Raw genomic sequence first — 24,143 nt, 5'->3', positions numbered from 1 at the left:
CGGGGCAAAAGCTGCGGGGGTCGGGGGGGCGCCACTCGCGCCTCCACGGCTTGAGGAGGATGAGCCTGAGTTACGAAGTGGGGGTCGAGGCCACAGCGAGGACGCCCCCGTGGTCGGAGAGAGGGAGGCGGCCAAGCCGGATGGCCCCGCGGCCTGTGAACTAACGGGGACTGCTGTGTAAACACACCTACACCCCGAATGGGGACGACTTCCTTCGCCTCCAAATGGGCGTGGGCCCTAACTACACCTCTTCCGGGAAGCAGGGAGGATCCCCCGAAATGGAAAGGCGGTGGTCCCTGTGGCCTACTAACGAAAAGGGGACTCTAGTCGGGACACCTGGGGGGACAGGAAGCTCTGGTCGTACTCTGCTTGTAAGCCCAGGAGAAAGGTCGGAGAACCAGCCGCTTTTATGGCCTGCAGTAGGCTGGGGTGCCAGTGAATTTGCTTCCAAGGCCCAGTGTTGGGAAGTGCTTTATCTTCGGGGGTGTAGACTAGTAGAGGAACAAGTGGGGGTCCGTAGGCCTCCAGGGTGCAGCCTCAAAACAGCTTGGAGAGGGCTTTACTGCTCCTGTGCTCCATGGAGGCAGGGCGTTTCTGATGGAATATGAGTTTCCCTGAAGCTTGGCGGCGCTCGTTTGCAGCCACGTGAAATGGGTGGGCCTTAGAGGATCTACAGGTTAGTGATGAGGATGGACATTTGTGCCGCAAGCTTAACCGCCAGCTAGTCCATGTCTGGACTTTGTGCTTTCAGCATGTGCTTTGTAGTGGAACATCGAGCCCCTGTGTGGGCTCTTCGCGGGCATTGCTAACACGTTCATGTAGTTGGGTAGTTTGTATTGAGATTTGTAGGCTTTGTGTTGAAGAGGTTTCTGGGACTTCGAAAAATTCCTTTGCTCTTGGATTCCAGAGATGACTTAATGTAAATGGGGGCAGTTGGCAGGGACTATTTTGTATTATACAGGATTAGAATGATTCCAGTAAATGCAACCTCTGCCGTGGAGGGATTTTCTGAGAGTTTTGTGAATATCTCTTAGAGCTTGTTGAATGGTGTAATTTTTGCAAGCTGCATTGTTAGTGAAAAGAATTGCCTGGTGTCCTGTTAACTAGTGTGCATTAATGTGTTTGAAAGCATTTGCAGTTGGTTAAAAAAAAAATCCCACAAGTCTAGACATGTAGAAAAATAATGACTGGTTTTGTTTTATATTACTTTCTTATGCTTGTTTGATGTTGATCACTTTGCTTATGGGTTATAATGCGTGATTTCAGTTTTATGTTCAAGTCTGTTAGATAAAAATATGAAGCCTTAGAAAACTTTGTGATAGTTATTGTTACCTGCTACTACCAGTACACTTTAGACTTCTTTTACTTTGACATGTCAAATGTTTTGATTGTGCATTGAATGTTTGTGGGTTGTGTTGGTATGACTTGGAGGTTGTAAAAACTTGATTTTTTTAGGCCATTGTGTTCCAGCTGCTTGAATCCAATGACAATACTGATACTGCTTTATTCTATTTTGCAGAGAGCCCCGCTGCTATCATTCAGTTTTTTTGTTTTTATTTTTGAGATGGAGTCTCTATGAAGCATACCTAGGCTGATGTCAAACTCAAGACTCTCCTGTCTCAGCTTCCTGAGTTACAGGATTACAGTCCTGTGTCACCATGCCAGGTCATCCTTAAGTTTGGATGAATGCTTGCTTCTGTGTTGTAGGAAGAACTAGATGTTTAATTGATTGCACAAAAGATGGTTTTAGATAACCCTCTCAAAAATGGAGTGATTGTTCTCTTTTATATCTTAATGTATAGTCCACAGTTCTTATAAATGTTTGTGGAAATGAACATTGTTGAATATTTTAAGTCAGTATACAGAAAAATCATTTAATATCAATTGTAGTTTCATCTGCTTTTTTACTACCACCTATATATGCTCTTTGATTTTGCAGTAAAAGCCAACTTTTAAGTCTTAAGCATAGTGAATGGCGATGTGGTTGGTTAGGCTAGACGTAATATTTTTGCTTTGTCATAACATTTTTATTGGTATAAGAATAATTGTTAAAGTTTTTGGTAGAAGAAATATGAAATATTTTTTGACTTGCTGGCTTTGAGTATTGAATGGGAAAGTTGAGCAGTGATACATCTTCATCAATATCAGTAGAATTTTTTTTATTAGGGTTGATTCTAGAATATGCCATGTGTTCCATTTGGTCATCAAGTGGGTGATGCCGTAGTTTCGTAATGACTACCATGATGTGATTTTACTTCTTAACAGCATTGTGTCTCATTGTAATTGATTCTCTTAGTTCACTTCTCTGATGTGCTCTTTTGTAGGGTTGCTGGTTTTTGTTCTGGGGGATCTAAAATAACTATTTCTCCTCTATCCTGATTCTTGTTAAAGACTAATAACTGAACAAAGCAAAGTTTCACTTTGGGTGTTTTATTACCAGATGAATAGTAGAAATAGTCAAATTCAAGTTGTGGCTTAGCTTCTTCATAAGATGGTTTGTTGTCAGACATTTTATCCGAAAATTCCTAGTAATTAGAATGACCAATAGATAGAAAAGACTGCATTGCCCTAATGTGCTAAATTTTCTTTAGCAGTATTTGTAAATATAGTTAGATCTGAAATACATCCATGGGTCAATACCAAACCATTTTCTCTTTGCCTGTCTTTATACTCTGTGTATAAATAATGTTTTTTTTAACATGTTTTGATACATAGAATTATTTCAGTCTTGTCCTAAAGTTAACCAGAGCTTAAGATGATTGGAGTAGATTTTTTCAATTTGGGATCCTACTTTGCGGTTACTAGCTGATAATATATAGTATGGATGAACAAGGAGTTTCTTGGGAAACAGTACCACTGTGAAATTATGGTCCTTACAAAAGTAATTCAGTTCATTTCTCCTTTTCCATTTGCCTTCTTTTCCTTGTGAAAGAAAGGATCTAGCACTGGGAGCGGTGAGGTTCTGACTTACAGCTTTGAAGTTCTGAATCTCCCTTGGTGTGATGTAGAATGAGTTTTCCCTTTTTATGCTTGGATTGGTTTTGTGTTATAAATTGAACACAAAACTTGAGAAAGGCATTTACCAAAATTACCTGGTGTTCAACTTTTGTGAAATAAGAATTTTCCTCATTTCTGATGATTTTGTTGAAGTCTTTGGGTAGTCCTAGTGAGTTCCATTTCAGTTCAAGTGGCTAACTTGAATTTGTCCTCCCCCGTCTAGGCATAGTGTGTCTTTGGTTTGGAAGGAAAGAAACTAAGGAACCTGTTTTCCCTTGTAGTCAGAGCATATACTCAAGCCTCATACAACCTTTTGAATTAGAATGTGCAATAGGTGTCAGATATTATCACAGAATTTAATTAGAAAATTACTCTGGTTCTGTAGCTTCTAGAGTGGACATTGTACATTTAGAAGTAAAAATAGGAAAATACTTGACCTTTTTCATTGCTTTCTTTGAAGTAAGATTTTTTTTTCTCATTTCCCTTTGTGACCAGTTACAGAAACGGCTGGATATGGCTTGTAAATGAAGAGTTTTTAAACTCTTTAGTTAGGATAAGTTTGTACAAGTCGAAGATTAATACAGTATTTTGGGCTTTTGGAAATGTGTCTAATATTTGTCTGACTTTTTTTTTTTTTTTGCCAGTCCTAGGGCTTGAACTCAGGACCTGAGCACTGTCCCTGGCTTATTTTTGCTCAAGGCTAGCACTCTGCCACTTGAGCCACGGCGCCACTTTTGGCCATTTTCTATATATGTGGACTGAGGAATCGAACCCAGGGGCTTCATGTATAGGAGGCAAGCACTTTACCACTAGGCCATATTCCCAGCCCTTGTCTGACTTTTTTGGCAGCACATAGGTTTGAAGCTAGAGCCTTACCTTGTCTGTACCACTTGATCCAGATCCCAGTGCATCATTTGCCAAGCTTTTTGTGGTAAAGAATATTAAGTTTGAGTAAAGTATATAGTAACAGGATTCTTGAAATTTGTTTTACTGTTTGGTGATGAATATTTTTTTAATTAAGTTTTATTGACAAGGTAATATACAAAGGGGGTACAGTTACGTAATAAGGTAGTGAGTACATTTCCTGTCTTATTTGTTACACGCCCCCCCATTTTTCTTTCCCTTCCTTCCCTAGTTCAGATAAGCATATATACAATATCCAGTGTACCAAAATCATATACAGTGACCACAGGCTGGTGATGAATATTAAACTCATTTGTATCTTGATTTTTTTTAAAGATATTTGTTAAAAAGGAACGTCACTTAGATAAGTAGTCTTCTATTGAAAGTCTTTAATTATGGGACAGTGACGATAGTCTTTAGTTATGGGACAGTGACCTATTAAGATAGATATGGTGGTACATACCTGTAATCCACATGCCAGCACTCTTAAGAGGCTGAGGCAGGAAAATCACCAGTTCAAAGTTCAAATCCAGACAGAACATACTTTTTGATATAAAAAAATTTAATTTATTAAAAATAAAAGCTGGGCTGGGAATATGGCCTAGTAGTAGAGTTCTTGCCTCGTATACATGAAGCACCACATGTATAGAAAAAGCCAGAAGTGGTGCTGTGGCTCAAGTGGTAGAGTGCTATCCTTGAGCAAAAAGAAGCCAGGGACAATGCTTAGTCCCTGAGGTCAAGGCCCAAGACTGGCAAATAAATAAATAAATAATGCATGGGCTGGGAATGTGGCTTAGTGGTAGATTGCTTACCTTGCATGCATACAGCCCTAGGTTCAATTCCTCAGTACTACATAAACAGAAAAGGCTTGGAAGTGGAGTGGGGGCTCAAGTGGTAGAGTGCTAGCTAGCTTTGAGCAAAAGAAGCTCGGATATTGCTTAGGCCCTGAATTCAAGCCCCAAGACTAGCAAACAACAACAACAAAATCCCCACAACAACATTAAAATAAACAAACAAAAAACCCTGGCTCACACTTGTAATCCTAGCTATTCAAGAGGCTGAAATCTGAGGATCAGGGTTTGAAACCATTGGGGCAAGAAAGTCCTAGAGACTCTTATCTCCATTTAATTACCAAAAAGCCAGAGTAGAACAGTGGCTCAAGTTAGTGTTGAGCAAAAAAGTACACAGGACTGAATTCAAGCCCCAAGACTGGCACAAAATAAAAATAAACACATACAACCTTCTGAATATAATTTTTTAATCATTTGGTTATATATTGTGAATTGTTTATCATCTCACTAGTTTAGAAGAAATCCCTATGAAAAATTAGTGGCTTACTTTTACTTTTGGAAGTACCTTTTTGTACCAGGCATTTAGGGAATTTTTCAAGCAAGGTGTTTTTTTTTAAGTGGGGGGGGGTGTTGTATTAAAAAGAGCTTTACCTTAATGTGCAGAGTACAAATGAGATTAGTTTACATACCCAAAACTTTAATATTTCAGTTACATTTTTGTCATGTTTGATGATGTTTTGGTGGAAAGGAAAATATGAGTGGAACTGCAGTGATTTCTATGAGTAACCTTGGTTGATGACTTTCTTGTCCAGGAATTGTTACTATGTGAGCCTGTGCTTCTACTTTCACTAAAATTTGGTAGGAATCTGGGGAATAGGTTGAAGTTGGACTTGTGGCTTTTGAACTGGTATAATTATCAAGTGATAAAAGCAAATACTAACTGTGAAGCTGAACTTTTATTACTGTTTCAGTTTCAGTGGATTTATTCTTGCATTTGTTTCTGACAATCTTTTTTATGCACATCTGAAAATATTTTTAGTGACTTTCACATTTGAAAGTAATACCAAGTTAAAAGCATGTGTGGGATTTTGGTATATGTCTTTTCTTTTTCTTTATTTATTTTTTGATGCATTACAATGAAGTACTTGTGGTTTCACACTCGCCTTGGTAATATACAGTTCAGTGTGGCCTGTGCGTGTTTTGTTTCCTGCATTGATTTTTGCCTCCATTTATTCTCTATTGCAGTCTAAAAGTTGGTTTTAATTGGTTGCCCACAGGATTGACTTGGCCTCTTCTTCTTGTTAAGAAAATACACCTCTTGTGTTCTCAGGTAAGAGATTTTGAACAGGGGGTTTGTTTTTATACAAAATAAAATGAAAATAGCTTATTAAGAAACATGGAAATAGGTGTAATAACTACACTGTGTGTATACTAACAAGTTTATCTGAGGGGTGGGAGTGGGGTAAATAGTTGTTGCTTCCTGTGAAGGTCATGAATTACTGTTATGTAGAAAGTAGCTGGTTGGTATGTGTTCTCCCTTCGAAGCAATCCAGATGAGTTATAAATATAGTTTGTTGTTATTGGTATGGTTATTTATATTCCCTAGAAGTATAGATAATTTTGAGTATAAATTTTAGACTTCAGATGAGTATAGTTGAATCTAACCTTTGCATTTAGCTATGTAAGGTAGGCTGAAGATAAGTTGAAATTACCTCTTAAGTACTTAGTAGCAGGTAACAGATGCTATTTTGTATTTTTGAGAACTTAAAAATTACTTTTTCCGAATGGCTTTATCAGTAAGTCACGTGCTGTACTTTGGTTTAATCCCTACCCCTTTTCTAGCTGGAAATCTGAGGCAGATTTTTCAATACTATATTTTCAGTGTGCCTTTGTACAGACTTTTCATTAAATCTCTTCTCAGGAAAAAAAGACTTAGATGACATTTAGTTTTGAAATTTTCTTTTCTTTACTTTTTTTTTTTTTTTTTTTTGCCAGTCCTGGGCCTTGGACTCAGGGCCTGAGCACTGTCCCTGGCTTCCTTTTGCTCAAGGCTAGCACTCTGCCACTTGAGCCACAGCGACACTTCTGGCCATTTTCTGTATATGTGGTGCTGGGGAATTGAACCCAGGGCCTCATGTATACAAGGCAAGCACTCTTGCCACTAGGCCATATCCCCAGCCCCCTTGAAAGTTTATTTTCTTGAGACCATAATGAAGTTCTCATCTTAATGTCCAAGTTTAAACTAACATATCTCTCCAGTTGTTTTGGGTCCCTAGATTATCCTTTATATTTCCTTCATATGAAATGTTTTTGGTTTTTTTGTTTTTTTTTTGGCCAGTCCTGAGCCTTGGACTCAGGGCCTGAGCACTGTCCCTGGCTTCTTCCCGCTCAAGGCTAGGACTCTGCCACTTGAGCCACAGCGCCGCTTCTGGCCATTTTCTGTATATGTGGTGCTGGGGAATCGAACCTAGGGCCTCGTGTATCCGAGGCAGGCACTCTTGCCACTAGGCTATATCCCCAGCCCATATGAAATGTTTTTGAATTTGAACAGGAATGCTGTCTCAGTTCCAGATTCAGTTAGGAATGTAAATTTGGTTTGATCACATGGAAATTTACTCATAAACTTCCATATAGGCTGCTACATAGTAAATAAGGGGAAAGTCTGTGATTCCTCACCTCCTACCCACATAGGGCTTAAACTCTCAGGGTCAAGGCTAGCCCTCTACCACTTTAAGCCACCGCTCCACTTCCAGTTCTCTGGTGGTTAATTGGAAATAAGAGTCTCACAGGCTTTCATGCTGGTGCTCGATTTGAACCACAATCCTCATAGCTCAACCTCCTGAGTAGCTAGGATTACAGGTGTGAGCCAACGGCGCTTGGCATGTGTGTGTGTTTTTTTTTCACATTAATTTTTCTTAATGACTTGCAACTAATAAATGAAGATCTTTACCCACCCTTCCCAACCAAATATCTAGTGTCTTATGATGGTCTCACAAAGCATTTTCTGCTTGCCAGTCCATCTTTCTGGATTAAATTTGAAGATTGTATATAAGTATGAAAAAACTTTCAAAACTAAACAGTGTATTTACTTTGTGTCTGCTGCAATGAGATACCGATAAAGATTTTTATTATATTAAGTTAGTTTGCATATAACCCTTGACCTCTTCTCAGAGTGTTACATAATTCTTTAGAGCTTGTAACGGAAACAGTTTTTTATTTTTGTGTGTGCTGATCCTGGGACTTGAACTCAGGGCCTAGGCATTGTCCTTTAGCTGTTTGGTTTAAGGCTGGTGCTCTACCACTCGCCACATCTCCACTTCTGGTTAATTGGAAATGAGTCTCATGGACTTTCTGTCCCGGCTGGCTTCAAACAATGATCCTCAGTGTGTGGAGTAGCTAGGATTACTGGCACCTGGCTATAATGGGAAACTTTACTCCTTCTAATATTCTTTCTTCAGAAGTGATGAAACTAGACTCAGTAATTTCACTGAGGTCTCAAGCTATCTTAAAAGGCTTATAGTTAAAAGTTGCTTTGACTATATTAATTTCAAATTGATAAGTTTTTCAATTTCAAGAACTTTGTTTCTGTCAACTTAAAAAGTTCCTAGAGGCAATTAAGACAGAAATACTGGAGGTTCAATTAAAACTGAAATATCAGGGAGCATGCCTGAAGTGGTAGAGTGCATGCCAGTGAGAGAAAGCATCAGATAGCAAGTTCAAGTCCTGGTCTCAAAAACACTGGAATAATGAAATTGGTTTAAATTTGGGAGAAATTTTTCTTTTGACTAAATAAAAACAGATGTTATAAGAAGGCCAGTAAACAAGCAGTGATCCCACAGGAGTTAGATTGGGCCAGAGTCTGTAACAATCACTGAGTAAAGTTTAAATGTTAGAGGTTTGTTGTTATTGTTGTTGTTGTTCATGGGGCTTGAACTCTGGGCCTGGGTGCTGTCCCTGAGTTCAGCTCAAGGCTAGTGCTCTACCACTTGAGTCACAGAGCTACTTCTGGTTTTCTGGTAGTTAATTGGAGATTAGAGTCTCACAGACAATCCTTCCCAGGCTGCCTTTGAACTGGCTTTAAACCTTGATCTTCAGATCTCACCCTGCTGAGTAGCTAGGATTATAGGCTTGAGCCACAGTGCCTGGCAGGGTTTGTTTCTTTGTTTTTAAAAGGAAAAGGACTGGAGGCATGGCTTCTGGTGGAACACTTGCCTGGAAAAAGCAAAATGCCCTGAATTCAAACCCTACTACCACTACACAAAAAGAGGGGAGGGGAAGGAGAAACAAAAAACCTTTATGTTCTCTTATGGAAAACCCAAAACATTTTGAGACAGTGTGTCCTTGAATATAACTCTTCATGAAGCCCAGGTTTTTTTGGGGTTTTTGTTGGTTGTGGAGCTTGAACTCTGGACATAGACACTGTCCCTGAGTTCTTCAGCTCAAGGCTGGCGCTCTACCACTTGAGTTGCAGTACCACTTCTGGTTTTCCGTGGTTAATTGGAGATAAGAGTCTCATGGACTTTCCTGCCTGGGCTGGCTTTGAACCTGCCTTTGAGCCATAGTCACACTTCTGGCTTTTTCTGTTTATGTGGTACTGAGGACTCGAACCCAGGGCTTCATGCATGCTAGGCAAGCACTCTACCACTAAACCATATTCCCAGCATGTGCTTCCAGTTTTCTGGTGGTTAATTGGAGATAAGAGTCTCACGGGCTTTCCTGCTCAGGCTGACTTTGAACCTCGATCCTCAGATCTCAGCCTCCTGAACAGCTAGGACTATAGGTATAAGCCACGGATAGGCACCTGGCTTGTCTGCATTTTTTTTTTTAATCAAGAGTTTTGAAATTTATTAGACCTGCATTTTAGAGTTAGAACAGCCACTGTGATCATAGTGTAAACAGCTTCCTCTTTTTAGTCTAGTAAGTATAGGCTAATTCAGGTTTGGGCTATCCTATTCAGTATATCTTTTAGATCCTTAGTATGTATTAACCTTGTTTACAGTAGTAATTCCGTAGGTAGGTTTTTTTGTTGCTTTTGCCAGTACTGGATTTTGACTCATTCTTGCACTCCCACTTAGTTTTTTTTTTTTTTTTCACTAAAGTGGCACTCTACCACTTGAGCCACACCTCCACTTTTGACTTTTTCTTGGTGAATTGGAGATAAGATTATCTCAGTTTTGTCTGCTTGGGCTGGCTTTGAACCAGGATTCTCAAATCTTGGCCTCCTATTAGCTAGGATTACAGATATAAACCCCACCAGCAGCCAGCACTCAATAGTGTGTGTGTGTGTGTGTGTGTTCGTTCGTCCGTGTCCGTCCGTGTCCGTGTGTCCATGTCCCCACCAGCAGCCAGCACTCAATAGTGTGTGTGTCCGTGTCCGTGTCCGTGTCCGTGTCCGTGTGTCCATGTCCCCGTGCCCGTTTTCATGCCACTACTGTGGCTTGAACTCGGGTGCTTGCTGTCCTTGAGCTTTTGCATTCAGAGCTAGTGCTCTACCACTTTGAGTCACAATGCCATTTCTAGCTTTTTGGTGGTAGTTAATTGGAGGTAAGAGTCTCATGGACTTTACTACTCAGACTTGCATTGAACCATGATTCTCCTTCTGAGTAGTTAGTATTACAGGCATGAATTACTGACACCTAGCTTTCCATAGGTAGTATTAATAATCATAGAAGGCAGATTAGCACCCAGCACTCCATAGGTAGTTTTAATAAACAGAAGATTGAAAACTTTTATTTTTGTGCTGTTCCTGGGTTGAACTCAGAGCTTGGGTGCTATGTGAGCTTTCATGCTCAAGGCTAACACTCTACCACTTGAGCCACAGTTTCACTTTTTTTTTTTTGGCCAGTCCTGGGCCTTGGACTCAGGGCCTGAGCACTGTCCCTGGCTTCTTCCCGCTCAAGGCTAGCACTCTGCCACTTGAGCCACAGCGCCGCTTCTGGCCGTTTTCTGTATATGTGGTGCTGGGGAATCCAACCTAGGGCCTCGTGTATCCGAGGCAGGCACTCTTGCCACTAGGTTATATCCCCAGCCCCACAGTTTCACTTTTTGCCTTTTTTTTTTTTTTGGTGGTTCATTAGAGATAAGAGTCTAGTGGATTTTCCTGCCGGGGCTGGCTTTGAACCTCCTTCCTCAGATCTCAGCCTCCTTTGTAACTAGGCTCACAGGTATCAGCCACCAGTGCTTAGAAACTTTTAGGATAAAATAGTGGAATTAGTTCTCATTTGAGATTTAGTCCATTTAGGTCCTTCCTTCCTTCCTTTCTTTCTTCTTCTTTTTTTTTTTTTTTTTGTTGGTCATGGGGCTTGAACTCAGTGCCTGGGTATTGTTGCTAGCTCTTTAGCTCAAAGCTGGCACTCTACCACTTTGAGCCACAGCACTATTTATAATTCCAATTCTCTTGTTCTTTTTCATTTTAAAGCTGAGCTCTATAAAATCATGAAGCTTATAGGGAAGATTCTAAATCAGTTTTAAATATTAACTTAGATACATTCTTAGATTTTTTTTCCCCCTTATAGATTATTGAATTTGGTTTCCTGGTTTGACTTCACATTTCTTTCAAATCATACTAAATAATTAGTGGTCTGAGTGTTCTATTTTATGCTTTTATTAAGTCTTGGATGGGAATTTTTAATTGCCTTTAGAATTTTAATGCCTATGGAAGTTGTAATTGTTTAGGTTTTACACTGTAAACTACACTTCCAGTTTTTAATCTAAATTAATGACATTGCCTGTGATAGCTTGTGGGGCCTAATATGGTAGCTGGCCATTCTTGCAGTTAAAAAGTTGGTATAATGAACCGGAGTCTGACTTGGCCGTTGCCTTTTCTCATCTGCAGGTGTGTGTGGTTTCAGCGCAGCATGGCTGTGGTCATCCGTTTGCAAGGTCTCCCAATTGTGGCGGGGACCATGGACATTCGCCACTTCTTCTCTGGATTGACCATCCCTGATGGGGGCGTGCATATTGTAGGGGGTGAACTGGGTGAGGCTTTCATCGTTTTTGCCACTGATGAAGATGCAAGGCTTGGTATGATGCGCACAGGTGGTACAATTAAAGGGTCAAAAGTAACACTGTTGTTAAGTAGTAAAACGGAAATGCAGAATATGATTGAACTGAGTCGTAGGCGTTTTGAAACGGCCAACATAGATATACCACCAGCAAATGCTAGTAGATCAGGACCGCCACCTAGCTCGGGAATGAGTGGCAGGGTAAACTTACCTACAACAGTACCCAACTTTAGTAGTCCTTCACCAAGTGTAGTTACTGCTACAACTTCAGTTCATGAAAGCAACAAAAATATACAGACATTTTCTACAGCCAGCATAGGAGCTGCTCCTCCAAATATAGGGGCTTCTTTTGGAAGCCCAACGTTCAGCTCCACTATTCCGAGTACAGCCTCTCCAATGAACACAGTCCCACCACCACCAATTCCTCCAATCCCAGCAATGCCATCTATGCCACCGATGCCATCCATTCCCCCAATACCAGTTCCTCCTCCAGTACCTACATTGCCTCCTGTGCCTCCTGTGCCTCCTATTCCCCCAGTCCCTTCTGTGCCACCTATGACCCCACTGCCACCCCTGTCAGGCATGCCACCCTTGAATCCTCCACCTGTGGCACCTCTACCTGCTGGAATGAATGGCTCTGGAGCGCCTGTGAATCTGAACAGTAACATGAACCCTATGTTTTTGGGCCCATTAAATCCTGTAAACCCTATCCAGATGAACTCTCAAAGCAGCGTGAAGCCACTTCCCATCAACCCTGATGATCTGTATGTTAGTGTGCATGGAATGCCCTTTTCTGCTATGGAAAATGATGTCAGAGATTTTTTCCATGGGCTCCGTGTTGATGCAGTGCATTTGTTAAAAGATCATGTAGGTCGAAATAATGGGAATGGATTGGTTAAGTTTCTTTCTCCTCAAGATACTTTTGAAGCCTTGAAACGAAACAGAATGCTGATGATTCAACGCTATGTGGAAGTTAGCCCTGCCACAGAGAGACAGTGGGTGGCTGCTGGAGGCCACATCACTTTTAAACAAAGTATGGCACCTTCTGGACAAGCCCATCCCCCTCCTCAGACACTTCCCAGGTCAAAATCGCCTGGTGGGCAGAAAAGGTCACGGTCAAGGTCACCACATGAGGCTGGTTTTTGTGTTTACTTGAAAGGACTACCATTTGAAGCAGAAAACAAACATGTCATTGATTTTTTTAAGAAGTTGGATATTGTGGAAGATAGTATTTATATAGCTTATGGACCAAATGGGAAAGCAACTGGTGAAGGCTTCGTAGAGTTCAGAAATGAGGCTGACTATAAAGCTGCTCTATGTCGTCATAAACAGTACATGGGCAATCGTTTTATTCAAGTTCATCCAATTACTAAGAAAGGTATGTTAGAAAAGATAGATACAATTCGAAAAAGACTTCAGAATTTCAGCTATGACCAGAGGGAAGTTATGTTAAATCAAGAGGGGGATGTCAACTCTGCCAAAGTATGTGCCCACATAACAAATATTCCATTCAGCATTACCAAGATGGATGTTCTTCAGTTTCTAGAAGGAATCCCAGTGGATGAAAATGCTGTACATGTGCTTGTTGATAACAATGGGCAAGGTCTAGGACAGGCATTGGTTCAGTTTAAAAATGAAGAGGATGCACGTAAGTCTGAACACTTACACCGTAAAAAACTGAATGGGAGAGAAGCTTTTGTTCATGTAGTTACCCTAGAAGATATGAGAGAGATTGAGAAAAATCCCCCTGCCCAAGGGAAAAAGGGATTAAAGATGCCTGTGCCGGGTAATCCTTCAGTACCAGGAATGCCTGTTGTGGGAATGCCTGCTGCAGGAATGCCTCCTGCGGGAATGCCTGCTGCGGGTATTCCTGCTGCTGGAATGCCAGCTGCTGGAATCCCTCCTGCTGGAATCCCTGCTGCTGGAATCCCTGTTGCTGGAATGCCCAGTGCAGGAATGCCCACTACTGGAATGCCTGGTGCACCGCTGCCAAGTGCTGCACTGCCTGGTGCAGGACTACCTGGTGCGGGAATACCTGGTGTGGGGATTCCTGGTGTGGGGATGCCCGGTGCGGGGATACCCGGTCCAGGGATGCCCGGTGCAGGAATGCCCGGTGCAGGAATGCCTGGTGCAGGAAGTGAAGAACATGCTTTCCTGACTGTAGGATCAAAGGAGGCCAATAATGGGCCTCCATTTAACTTCCCTGGTAATTTTGGTGGGTCAAATGCCTTTGCACCCCCACTCCCTCCTCCAGGATTAGGAGGAGCCTTTGGTGACATTAGGCCTGGTATGCCTTCAGTTGGGAGCAGTGGTTTGCCTGGTCTAGGATTGGAAGTTCCAGGATTTGGAGGTGGACCAAATTTAAGTGGGCCAGCAGGATTTGGAGGGGGCCCTCAGAATTTTGGAAATGGCCCTGGTAGTTTAGGTGGCCCCCCTGGCTTTGGAAGTGGTCCTCCTGGTCTTGGAAGTGCCCCTGGGCATTTGAGTGGGCCTCCAGCCTTTGGGCCTGGCCCTGGCCCTGGCCCTGGTCCAATCCATATTGGTGGTCCCCCTGGATTTGGATCTAATACTGGAAAACCAGGACCTACAGTTATTAAAGTACAGAACATGCCCTTCACTGTGTCTATTGATGAGATTTTAGATTTTTTTTATGGTTATCAAGTAATCCCAGGCTCAGTGTGTTTAAAGTACAACGAGAAAGGTATGCCTACAGGTGAAGCTATGGTAGCCTTCGAATCTCGAGATGAAGCCACAGCTGCAGTTATTGACTTAAATGACAGGCCTATAGGTTCAAGAAAAGTAAAACTTGTATTAGGTTAGCCATTCACATCAATTCTTTATGGGCAGATTTCCATATTCCTATGATTGATGCATCCAGATTGTTTTCTTAGTATTTCCAGGTTAGAACCTGTGGATTGTCCCAATTGCATATAGATTGGTTTTTTGTTTGTTTGTTTGTTTTTATAACATAGAGCATTGGTTGACTGTTTACAATTCACTTCCAGGATTAATATTGCTGTATGTTGCAGTAAATTATCTGGAAAGAACACAAAAATGATTTTGGCTTACCATTAGGGAAACCGTTTGTAAAATTCAATGACATATGTAGTTTTATCAAGGAGTCTAGATTGGTTTTGTTTCATACCATATGGGATTAAGATAACAAATGTCAGTGGAGCTCATCAAGGGTGCTCTTGCAAGCTGATAAAAAATAGAAATTGGCTACTCTTGGAATTTGATTTAAAGCTGGACAGATTTGCTTTGTTATAGGGTCAAAGCTTTGTCTAAAATCTTCATTTTCTTTTAAAATTGAATAAAATCTCTGTATACAGATTCATTGTATGTACCTTTATTGCTTCTTAAAGGTTCTTCTGTATAGACAGCCCTGCTTCAGATGTTGCTGCTTTGTTTGCCTAATTGACTCATTTGTAAATGAGCAGAACTGTTTGGTTTTATCTCTAAATATAAAACTCCACACTTGATTTGTGCTATAACTCTGAACTTTGGTTTCTGATGTCACACATAAAACTGTGTGGAATGATTTTTGCCATAAAAAATAAACTATGAAGTCCTCTACCTAACAGAGCCTTTTTGGTTTGACCGCCAAGTTTTAGTTTAGTAAGTTTAAAAACTGTATGTTGTTGGGCTGGCATTGAAAGCCAGAAATCACTTTTAGTAATTAGTGTTTTAGGTGCTTGATTGGAAGTCCTGTTTGTATGGATTGTTTTAGCAATTTTCTTTTGTCCCACCTTAACCATTTTAGTAAACAGGGGTCCATTCATAAGAAAGAATATAATATCTTGGCTTTAAAACTAAAGTTAAAAGTCTAGCTAGTAGTATTATAGAGTAAAAGATCTATACGTTGGTTCATAATATAGGTTGATAAGTATTAATCCTGTTAACTTGGAGGATTTTTGATACTGTTCAGTTAGGAGCCTGTTTCAAAGAAAAATTCTTTATGCTGATTACAAGTGCAGTTGTTAGAAAGGAGCAAATTGAGATTCCTTGACCTTTAATATACTTTTCTTTAGCACTCAGGACACTATAAAGTAGGGGGACCACATAGGTTCTGGTGGTTGTTTCCTTATAAAACATTTACCTTACAGTGTCTTACTGACACGTTAGACCCTAGGATTTCTTTTCTTTACTTAAAATGCTCTGAAGATGTGTCGCATGATATACAAAATAGGAGGTGGGTGAATTATCATGGAAATGTTATTGTTTACATGGCCCTATTGATTTGAAATAGCCCCAACATTTTGCAAACCAATATGTTTATAAAACTCATAAAATAGTATTTCCTATTAAAAATATGTAGTGCCTTTTGGATGTCAAAAGTTGGTGGAGCATTTGAAATACAGTGGTTTGTAATTTGGATTTAAGAGTGGAAAGTCATTTGTGTGGTTAGATTTGAAAAAGCCTTTTCATCACTTCAGTAGAGGATTGACATGTCGTACAGGAGTTTTGTGTAGGAAAAGGATTATGTAGACTTTCAAAACGAGATAGTTGTGTTGTGAGCCTTTTGTTAAATCACAAATACAAATTATTTCCTTGACACTAGGTACTGCCTCCTCAAGTTAAAAAGCATTATGATTACACATTATCAGAGTAATAATTTCTAATTCTAAAGACAGTGCAAAACAAACACCACAACAGCACTGTTTGGGAGTCTTTCAAAATAGATTATACTTTGAGATGTTATTTTCACTTTAGAAAAATGGGTCCTGTTATCCTTTTCACAATTTACTTTGGTTGTATGATCATACATTCTAATTAAATATTTCATACACTTTATGGCAACTGGTTTGTTTCTACATTTTAGATAAATACTAAACAGGAAATCTTGATCTCATTGTCAAATAAATTAAGAAAATAGTGGTTTGTGTAGAAATTGGAGAGAGTGTTCTTCCTGTTTTGTTGAATCACAACAGTGCTCGTTGTGAAATGTAATTAAATGCTTTGCCCTCTGGAATTTGATTTCTGTATATCTGAGACTATTAACATAGTGCTAACTGCTAAGCATACTGTTTTTTTTTTAATTTTGTTTTTCTTTTCTGGGCATTGGAGCTTCAGGCTTTTTTGTTTTTTGTTTTCTAATAATGAAAATGTTTGTGAAACTATTCATACCGCTCTTACAAATTTTCTCCTAAGAACTAAGTTGGGGGTAGATTTGAATTTGCATAATTTTCTCATTTGTTTTGTATGGTTGAAGGATTTGTAAAGCTTTGCTCAACGTAGTGTGCATTTGTAAACACTATCATGGTATTCTAAATTTTATGTGTAAATTTTATTGTCTGTTTTTGGTGACTTTGACATTTAATTGAGGAGAATCTTTTCCACTACTTTAATTTTTTTCTCCTGAGTTTATTGGTGGTTATTTTTCTTGGTTTAAAGGGTTAGAGAAACCTACAAATGTATTTTATAAATAAGAAAATTTGTAAATATTTTTGAACTTCAGTGAAAGACTTAGTTAAAGCATAACTTGGGAATGTTCTGTGTTTACACTATAGTTTGGATGTACAATTAATAGTGGCTGCGGCTTTTTGTTTTGTTTTGTTTTAATGCAACACCGTGAAATGTAGTTGGTAATCTTGCATTCCAACTTGTCAAAGCATTGACAACTAAAATTCCATTACAAACTTATAGTTCAAAACTTGAAGTAATAATAATATTCAATAAAGTTAAGGTCAGAATAGGACTATGTATTGAAGTAAGCAAACATGGGTATTTTTAGGTGGTTATCATCACCTTGTATAAAAATGAGGAAACATGAAAGCTCAAATTACAACTCTGTTTTACTGGATTTTGTGATTGTATACAAGTATACATTTGTAAAAGAAAAGTCCACTCACAATTTTAAGAACACTTGAAAGCCAAGTAAAGAGTATGTAAAGTTGCTAGTTAAAGCTTTGGAAGAAAATTTTTGTAGTGATCATTTTTATTTCCAGCTGTGTGCCAATGGCTTATACCTATAATCCTAGTACTTAGGAGACTGAGACCTAGAGGATTGCAGCCTGGGCAGAAAAGTCTCTCCGATTAAACAGCAAAGAGCTGGACTGGAGACATGGCTCACATGGTAGAGCACCATCTATGAGCAAGAAAACCTAGCAAGAATGCTGCCAGGCTCTTGAGTTTAAGCTCCAATACTGGAACCCCCCCCCAAAAAAAAAATTATTTGCACCCTCACAAAATTACCACATTTAAATTATTTTGCTTAAATTGTTTTATTGGCAGTTCTGTAGCAATCCAAACCTAAAAACCAAACTTAGTAAAATGGCTGTTGACAGTATCAACTCAGCATTGCCATCCAATACTGCCTTGGCATTATTCAGCATTATTTTGTTTGTTGATAAAGATGAAGTCTTGAATTATGTTTAATAAACTTGTCACAAAATAAAGGCTGATACTTTTAATGCTTTAACTACACAAACCTATTTCACTGAGCTATAACATTACTTTTTTCTCCCCAAACTGAAATATTTTGTGCCTTTGGAAATGTGGATTTGGTGGTCTTGGACGTAACAATTGTTGCTTATCTCTGCTAATGCTGAAGTGTGGAAAGAAGAGGATGCCTGGAATGGAAGGGAGGAAACTTGATTCTAGGTCAAATCCTATCTTTTCAGAATATTATTGTAGGTGTTTTGCTAGCAAACTACTTCATTAGTGGAGTTGGAAAGAACTGGAAATGAGAAAATCTTCAGAGTAGATGATCAATTTTATATATCTCTAAAGTTTTTTTTCTTTGTTTTTATTTACTCTGTGAGATAGATATTTGGGTAGGAAAGGAAGAGGAATCAAAAATACTTTCTGGGCTGGGAATACGGCCTAGTGTCAAGAGTGCTTGCCTCATATGAAGCCCTGGGTTCGATTCCCCAGCACCACATATATAGAAAATGGCCAGAAGTGGTGCTGTGGCTCAAGTTGCAGAGTGCTAGCCTTGAGCAAAAAGAAGCCAGGGACAGTGCTCAGGCCCTGAGTCCAAGCCCAAGTCTGGCAAAAAAAACAAACAAAACATCTTTCTGACATTGTTGATCTGATTTTGTTTTGTTTTGTTTTTTTGGCCAGTCCTAGGCCGTGAACTCAGGGCCTGAGCACTGTCCCTGGCTTCCTTTTTGCTCAAGGCTAGCATTCTGCCACTTGAGCCACAGCGCCACTTCTGGCCATTTTCTCTATATGTGGTGCTGAGGAATCGAACCCAGGGCCTCATGTATACGAGGCAAGCACTCTTGCCACTAGGCCATATTCCCAGCCCTTGATCTGATTTTGTATTGTTAAAACTTATGAAAAAATAAGCAAATGGAGATTTATAAACAGCAGGGCCCTTTAAAAAATCTGGATTAGATTTGCAGAATAACCAAAGTTGTTAAAATGTTTATAACTTTTACCTATATATCCTATGTGTTTATTAGCCTTTTTAAAGTGATCAATGTCACCTAAGTTTTTCGGAAAATGACTGAAATCTGTTGCCTTCAAATACTGTCTGTGAAAGGTGATTTAAAGATCACTTTTATCATTTACTGCTTTTTGCTTCCCGGTATGATACAACAAGAAGTATAACATCAGTTGTGTGCATCCATCATTGTGCTCCCCAAAGTAGATTTTTTTTTTTTTTGGCCAGTCCTGGGGCTTGGACTCAGGGCCTGAGCACTCTCCCTGGCTTCTCTTTGCTCAAGGCTAGCACTCTGCAACTTGAGCCACAGCACCACTTCTGGCCATTTTCTATACATGTGGTGCTGGGGAATCGAACTCAGGGCTTCATGTATATGAGTCAAGCACTCTTGCCACTAGGCCGTATTCCCAGCCCCCCATAGTAGAATTTTTATTAGATATGGTGGAATCTCAAGTGGTTTTGCTTTTTTATTTAAAAAGATGCTTTCAGTTTTATCTTTTTAGTATAAAATCTGATAGATTACTATGTCTTACTGTAAAATGTTTTGGAAAAGTGAGTACCATGGCCATAGTACAATTCTCTGATGTGACTTTTCTGAGAAAACGTCTTCTGTTCAACACCATAAGCAAGTTCATCTATTGGTAAATGTTGATTTTTTTATTCTTCCTGGGTTTGTTCTTGGTGCTCTGAACTACTTTGTGTCTGAGAATCTCAAAAACATCCTAAAATATGGTTCCTCTTCTGGATCAACATAACTAGGAGTAAGCAAACAAGGTGGCACACTATTCGCTATTCTGCATACTGATAAGTTACTGAAAAGTCTAGGAGGAGAAAAAGCCACCTGATAAAAACATTTCAGCCCAGGTACAATTGGGTCAGTACATTGTGATAGGGAAAATTTCATTAACCGTATCCTTGGTCTCTGTTGAGCCTGAGATGCCTTTCCAAAATATTGATGGTTTGAACATACAAATCCAGCAAATAGTGTAGAAAAGGGGAAAAGGACAAAGCAGATGATTAGAATTGGCACCTCAGCTGTCAGACACCTGGTTTAGTAACATTAGTTTTTCCTAGTCAGCATCAGCTGATTTACTACTGAGAGGAGTTGGCTAGGGGAAATGGAAAACATACAGAGCTAGAACTAACAATCAGCTTTACTCATCCCAGAAGTGAGATATATATGCTATGTTTAAATGGGCTTACCCTATAGTGTTTTAACACATTTTGCCAGATTTCTACTTTTGTCTCCTTTGCATACTAAATCTGCTGTAACCAGGACTGAGCTTCATTTGCAGTAGCATCACTGCCTAGCTTCAGTCTCTGGAGATGCTATTTAAAGCTTTTAATGAATACGGGTAGTCTTATGCCCTTGTGCTTCTTATCAAATGCTCACCGTATTGTGTCAGCACAAACTACCTGATCATCTTTACAAACTATGAAAGATTTAGAAGGGTTAAAAAAGGCTGCAAGGATAATTTTTTAGGGGGTAGTACTGGGTTTTCTTTTTTTTTTTTTTTTGGCCAGTCCTGGGCCTTGGACTTGGGGCCTGAGCACTGTCCCTGGCTTCTTTTAGCTCAAGGCTAGCACTCTGCCACTTGAGTCACAGCGCCACTTCTGGCCACTTTCTGTATATGTGGTGCTGGGGAATCAAACCCAGGGCTTCATGTATATGAGGCAAGCGCTCTTGACACTAAGCTATATCCCCAGCCCCTAGTACTGGGTTTTATTTAACTCGGTGCCTTATACTTGCTATGCTGGTACTCTACCACTTGTGCCATTCCTACAGCTGGGCCTTTGCTGGTTATTTTGGAGATGGAGTATAACCTCAGTCCTTCAGATCTCAACCTCATGAGTAGCTAGGATTACAGGCATGAACCACAGTGTCCAGCTGTTTAAAGGATCTTAAATCATACCAGCAGGTGCTGCTGCTGATTTCCTCTTGTTCCACTTTGAAGTGTGTTACACCACCTTCCACACATTGGGTTGCAGTGGGAATGGGATAGTGGCACAGTCTATATGTGTGTGTATATACGCTCCCATCTTCAGGTGGCCTTTGAGCTACTGTAAATCTGGCTAACGTGGTAGGACTCATATAATTTCTAGCTGAAGTAGCTACTGCTTCTGTGACCATGAAATTAACAGGTTTTACCTGGCATCATGTTACCTTCACACTTAATGTTATCTAATGTACAGCTAGCCATAGCAGTGGTCATGTAAAATTTTACACGATAAGATTGTAAAAGCAAAATTTTGAGCAGTGTTGGACATCTAGCACATAATGGAAAAGGAAACAGACCTATTTCTCAAGAGATCAGTTTCACAAATGTATATGCTTGATTATATTTCTACTGGGTACTACATGTGCCACAGTAAAGGCTTTCCTGGACGTTGCTGATCAAACAAGAATAAGTATAAACCAATCTGGCTGTAGTGTAGTTTCCCATTGAACTCACTCCCTTTATTTCTGTATTTCCAGGCATGGGAATTTTGAAGAATCTTCAAAGGTCTTTCAAATATCCCAATTAAATGAGTTACTCCAGTGAGGACAGAGAGACATGAACAATAAGTAGGTTATTTTCCATGAGCTCTGGTCTGCTGCTTTTCACACTTTTGTGTGATGCAGATCACTGCACATTGGCAATGTAGAGGTTTTAGACAATGCTTGTGCCCTGAGAAATTTTCGAATGGAATCTGATATTGCCTCACACAATTGGAATAGCCCTTAAAGTAATGTAAATTACAGCAGGGGATCATGTGGGAAGAATTGACTACCCAGTAGGTATTCATTAAAAGGTTTTGGTATACATCACTTTTCTGAGTTGAATTCTATCATGTTGGTACTAATGATGACTTGCTATTAAAAATGTATTCTTTTGTGAAGTTCTATAAATGTGGATTCCAGCAGTTCCTCCTTCTTGCCCCAGTAACCAAATGTATAGGGAGAATGGTGGCTGTAGAATGTTCCACCTGTGTGCATGGCTAGTGTAGATCTGTAGATCATGGAGAGGGGCTATATGATCTTTACTATTTTAGTGGCCAAGAGTACTTCAGATTGTCTGAATTATGGAATTTTGTGAGCTATTGCTAAAATGGGTAACCAGAGAAAACATGTTCTCAGGGAATGAAGTTGTGGCTCTTGCTCTATCAGTTAATGTGACCCAGGACTAGTCATTTCCTTCTTCTGGCTTCAGTGTTTCTACAAAATAGAATTAAACTACATTATCCTCCTATCTACTGGTAAGCTGTGATTCTATGAACCTGCTCTGTTTCTGAAAATCTATAGTGAATTTGGACCCTTAACTACACAGGACCAAAAGAAAGGAACTGTTGTACGGCTTTTTAAGCTATTGGTAGCATTGCTGCACTGCAGTTTACAAGAGGAAGAGATGTCATTCCTTTCAGAGGCTGTCTCTGTCCTGCTGTGTAGGTCATCTGGAACAAGTAGAGCAGAAGCATTCCTTCCTAGTGTCCCCATGAACCACTAAGGAGCTAATGGTACTGCACAAGGACCCAAAGATGCCCTTAACCCATTTGTGAACAGTGAAAGGACAATTGGTGCACAGTAGTTACTCTGTGCCAAGCAAGGAGCACTTCCCATCACAATAACCCTGTAAAGTTGATGTTGGTATCATTACCTTCATTTTATAGATGGGGAAGTTCACACACAGAGAAGGAAAGTAACTTGACCAGAATCTCACTGACAGTATGGAGCAGACAGAATTTTCATAGATGTCTCCATGATTTACAAGTTACAGACTACTGGTCCTGACTGGGAAAAGCATAGGAAGCCATTAGCAGTAAACATCATGGAATCGGAGTGCTGGGAAAGGTCTCCTGCCCAGCTCCATCCATGACTATCCAGTTCCTCAGCTCCAAGTGTATTGTGGAGAGGCAAACTACCTGTTGGAAGACTTTTTTCCAGGTCCACAGTCAGATACCAACTTCTTTTGAAATGAGCAGGTAGATGCTTTGTGTAAGCACGTTCAGGATCTCTGGGTGGAGAAAACCTCAGTACTATTCTAGCCTGCATTCCTTGTATTCAGTTGTCTCTACAAACTACGCTTTTATGAATAGTTATACATAGGTTTATTCCACTTGGGATACAGTTGATGGTGATAGAATTGGATTAGTGTCTTTGCATTCAGTACAACTGGATGGGAAATCCTTGGTCTATTTTCTTTTACGTACACTCTTCCCACTTTTTACTTGTTAGGAGCATATGAACATTCTAAGTTTCCTAATGTTGCCAAATGCTGTGGCAGCTAAGCTTATTAATCTAACTTTTATTATAGTTTTACTTTGTGGATGCAGTTTTAGCCCTATGACATATTGAATAAAGAATATTAAGAATTTCAAACAGTGTGGACGTGGACTGTAATCCCAGCATTTGGGATGCCAAAACTTGGAATTCCTTGGGAAGCAGGACTTGAATTCCAGGACAGCCTGGGGCACATACCCAAGAGTCTAGCTCAAAAAGAAAAAAAAAAGTTTGTAGTTTTGGTTCAGTTTGAGAAATGTATTTGATTTTAATTTGAAGAATATCGAGCTGAGAGAACTTTTCAGGGTTAAGAAAACTCCATATTCCTAGAGAAGGTTGAGAAGGATAAAAGTGTGGTGGTGGGTGTGTCCTCAGTCTTACCAGAAAAGTTGTAGGTGGTGCTTCATCCATGGGAAGCCTATGAAAGATTTCCTAATTGGCTTCCAAGACTTGATCCAGGATCTGTGAGCTGCTCCATCATGCCAAGGTAGGCAACAGGTGTGAGCATGACTTCAGTTTGATGAAGGGGTGACCCTGTCTTCCAGGCACTTAGATCCTATTTCTCTTTCTTGAAGCCTCTCTAAAAAGGACACCATGACCTGGAGTTGGTAAAAGGAATTAGAAATTGAAGTACAGTGCTTTTGGCAGTAAAGAGAGTAGCATGCCCAAGTTTGAAAGGTTGATGAATAAATCTGAGGTCATCTGGCACTGAATTAGATCCAACAGAAGGCAAAGTTAAGACCTCCCAAGGAAGGTGAAGGGATGCCATGAAAAGTGAAGCACAAGTTTCACCCTTTTGG

At 39.9% G+C, this 24,143-nt stretch overlaps 1 protein-coding gene across 12 annotated transcripts in view; it reads left to right on the top strand.

The window, feature by feature from the left end:
* Positions 1-24,143, top strand: part of Cpne1 (copine 1) — a 48,291-nt gene that overhangs the window by 267 nt on the left and 23,881 nt on the right. For 2 of the 12 annotated variants that reach the window (XM_048349087.1, XM_048349095.1), the window contains exon 1: positions 12,839-13,073. The exons of 1 other annotated variant lie outside the window; for it this stretch is intronic. In XM_048349087.1, the coding sequence (XP_048205044.1) occupies positions 12,987-13,073 (87 nt within the window). In that variant the 5' untranslated portion in view covers positions 12,839-12,986. Of the gene's footprint in view, positions 1-1,013; positions 1,020-5,936; positions 6,022-11,065; positions 17,850-24,143 lie in introns of those variants that run through there. 9 more of the 12 variants (XM_048349086.1, XM_048349085.1, XR_007211318.1 and 6 more) reach the window with 9 other exon arrangements.

The sequence above is a fragment of the Perognathus longimembris genome, chromosome 6, assembly GCF_023159225.1.
Source record: "Perognathus longimembris pacificus isolate PPM17 chromosome 6, ASM2315922v1, whole genome shotgun sequence".
Taxonomy (NCBI): Eukaryota; Metazoa; Chordata; class Mammalia; order Rodentia; family Heteromyidae; genus Perognathus; species Perognathus longimembris.
This window is presented reverse-complemented; position numbering and strand designations above follow the sequence as displayed.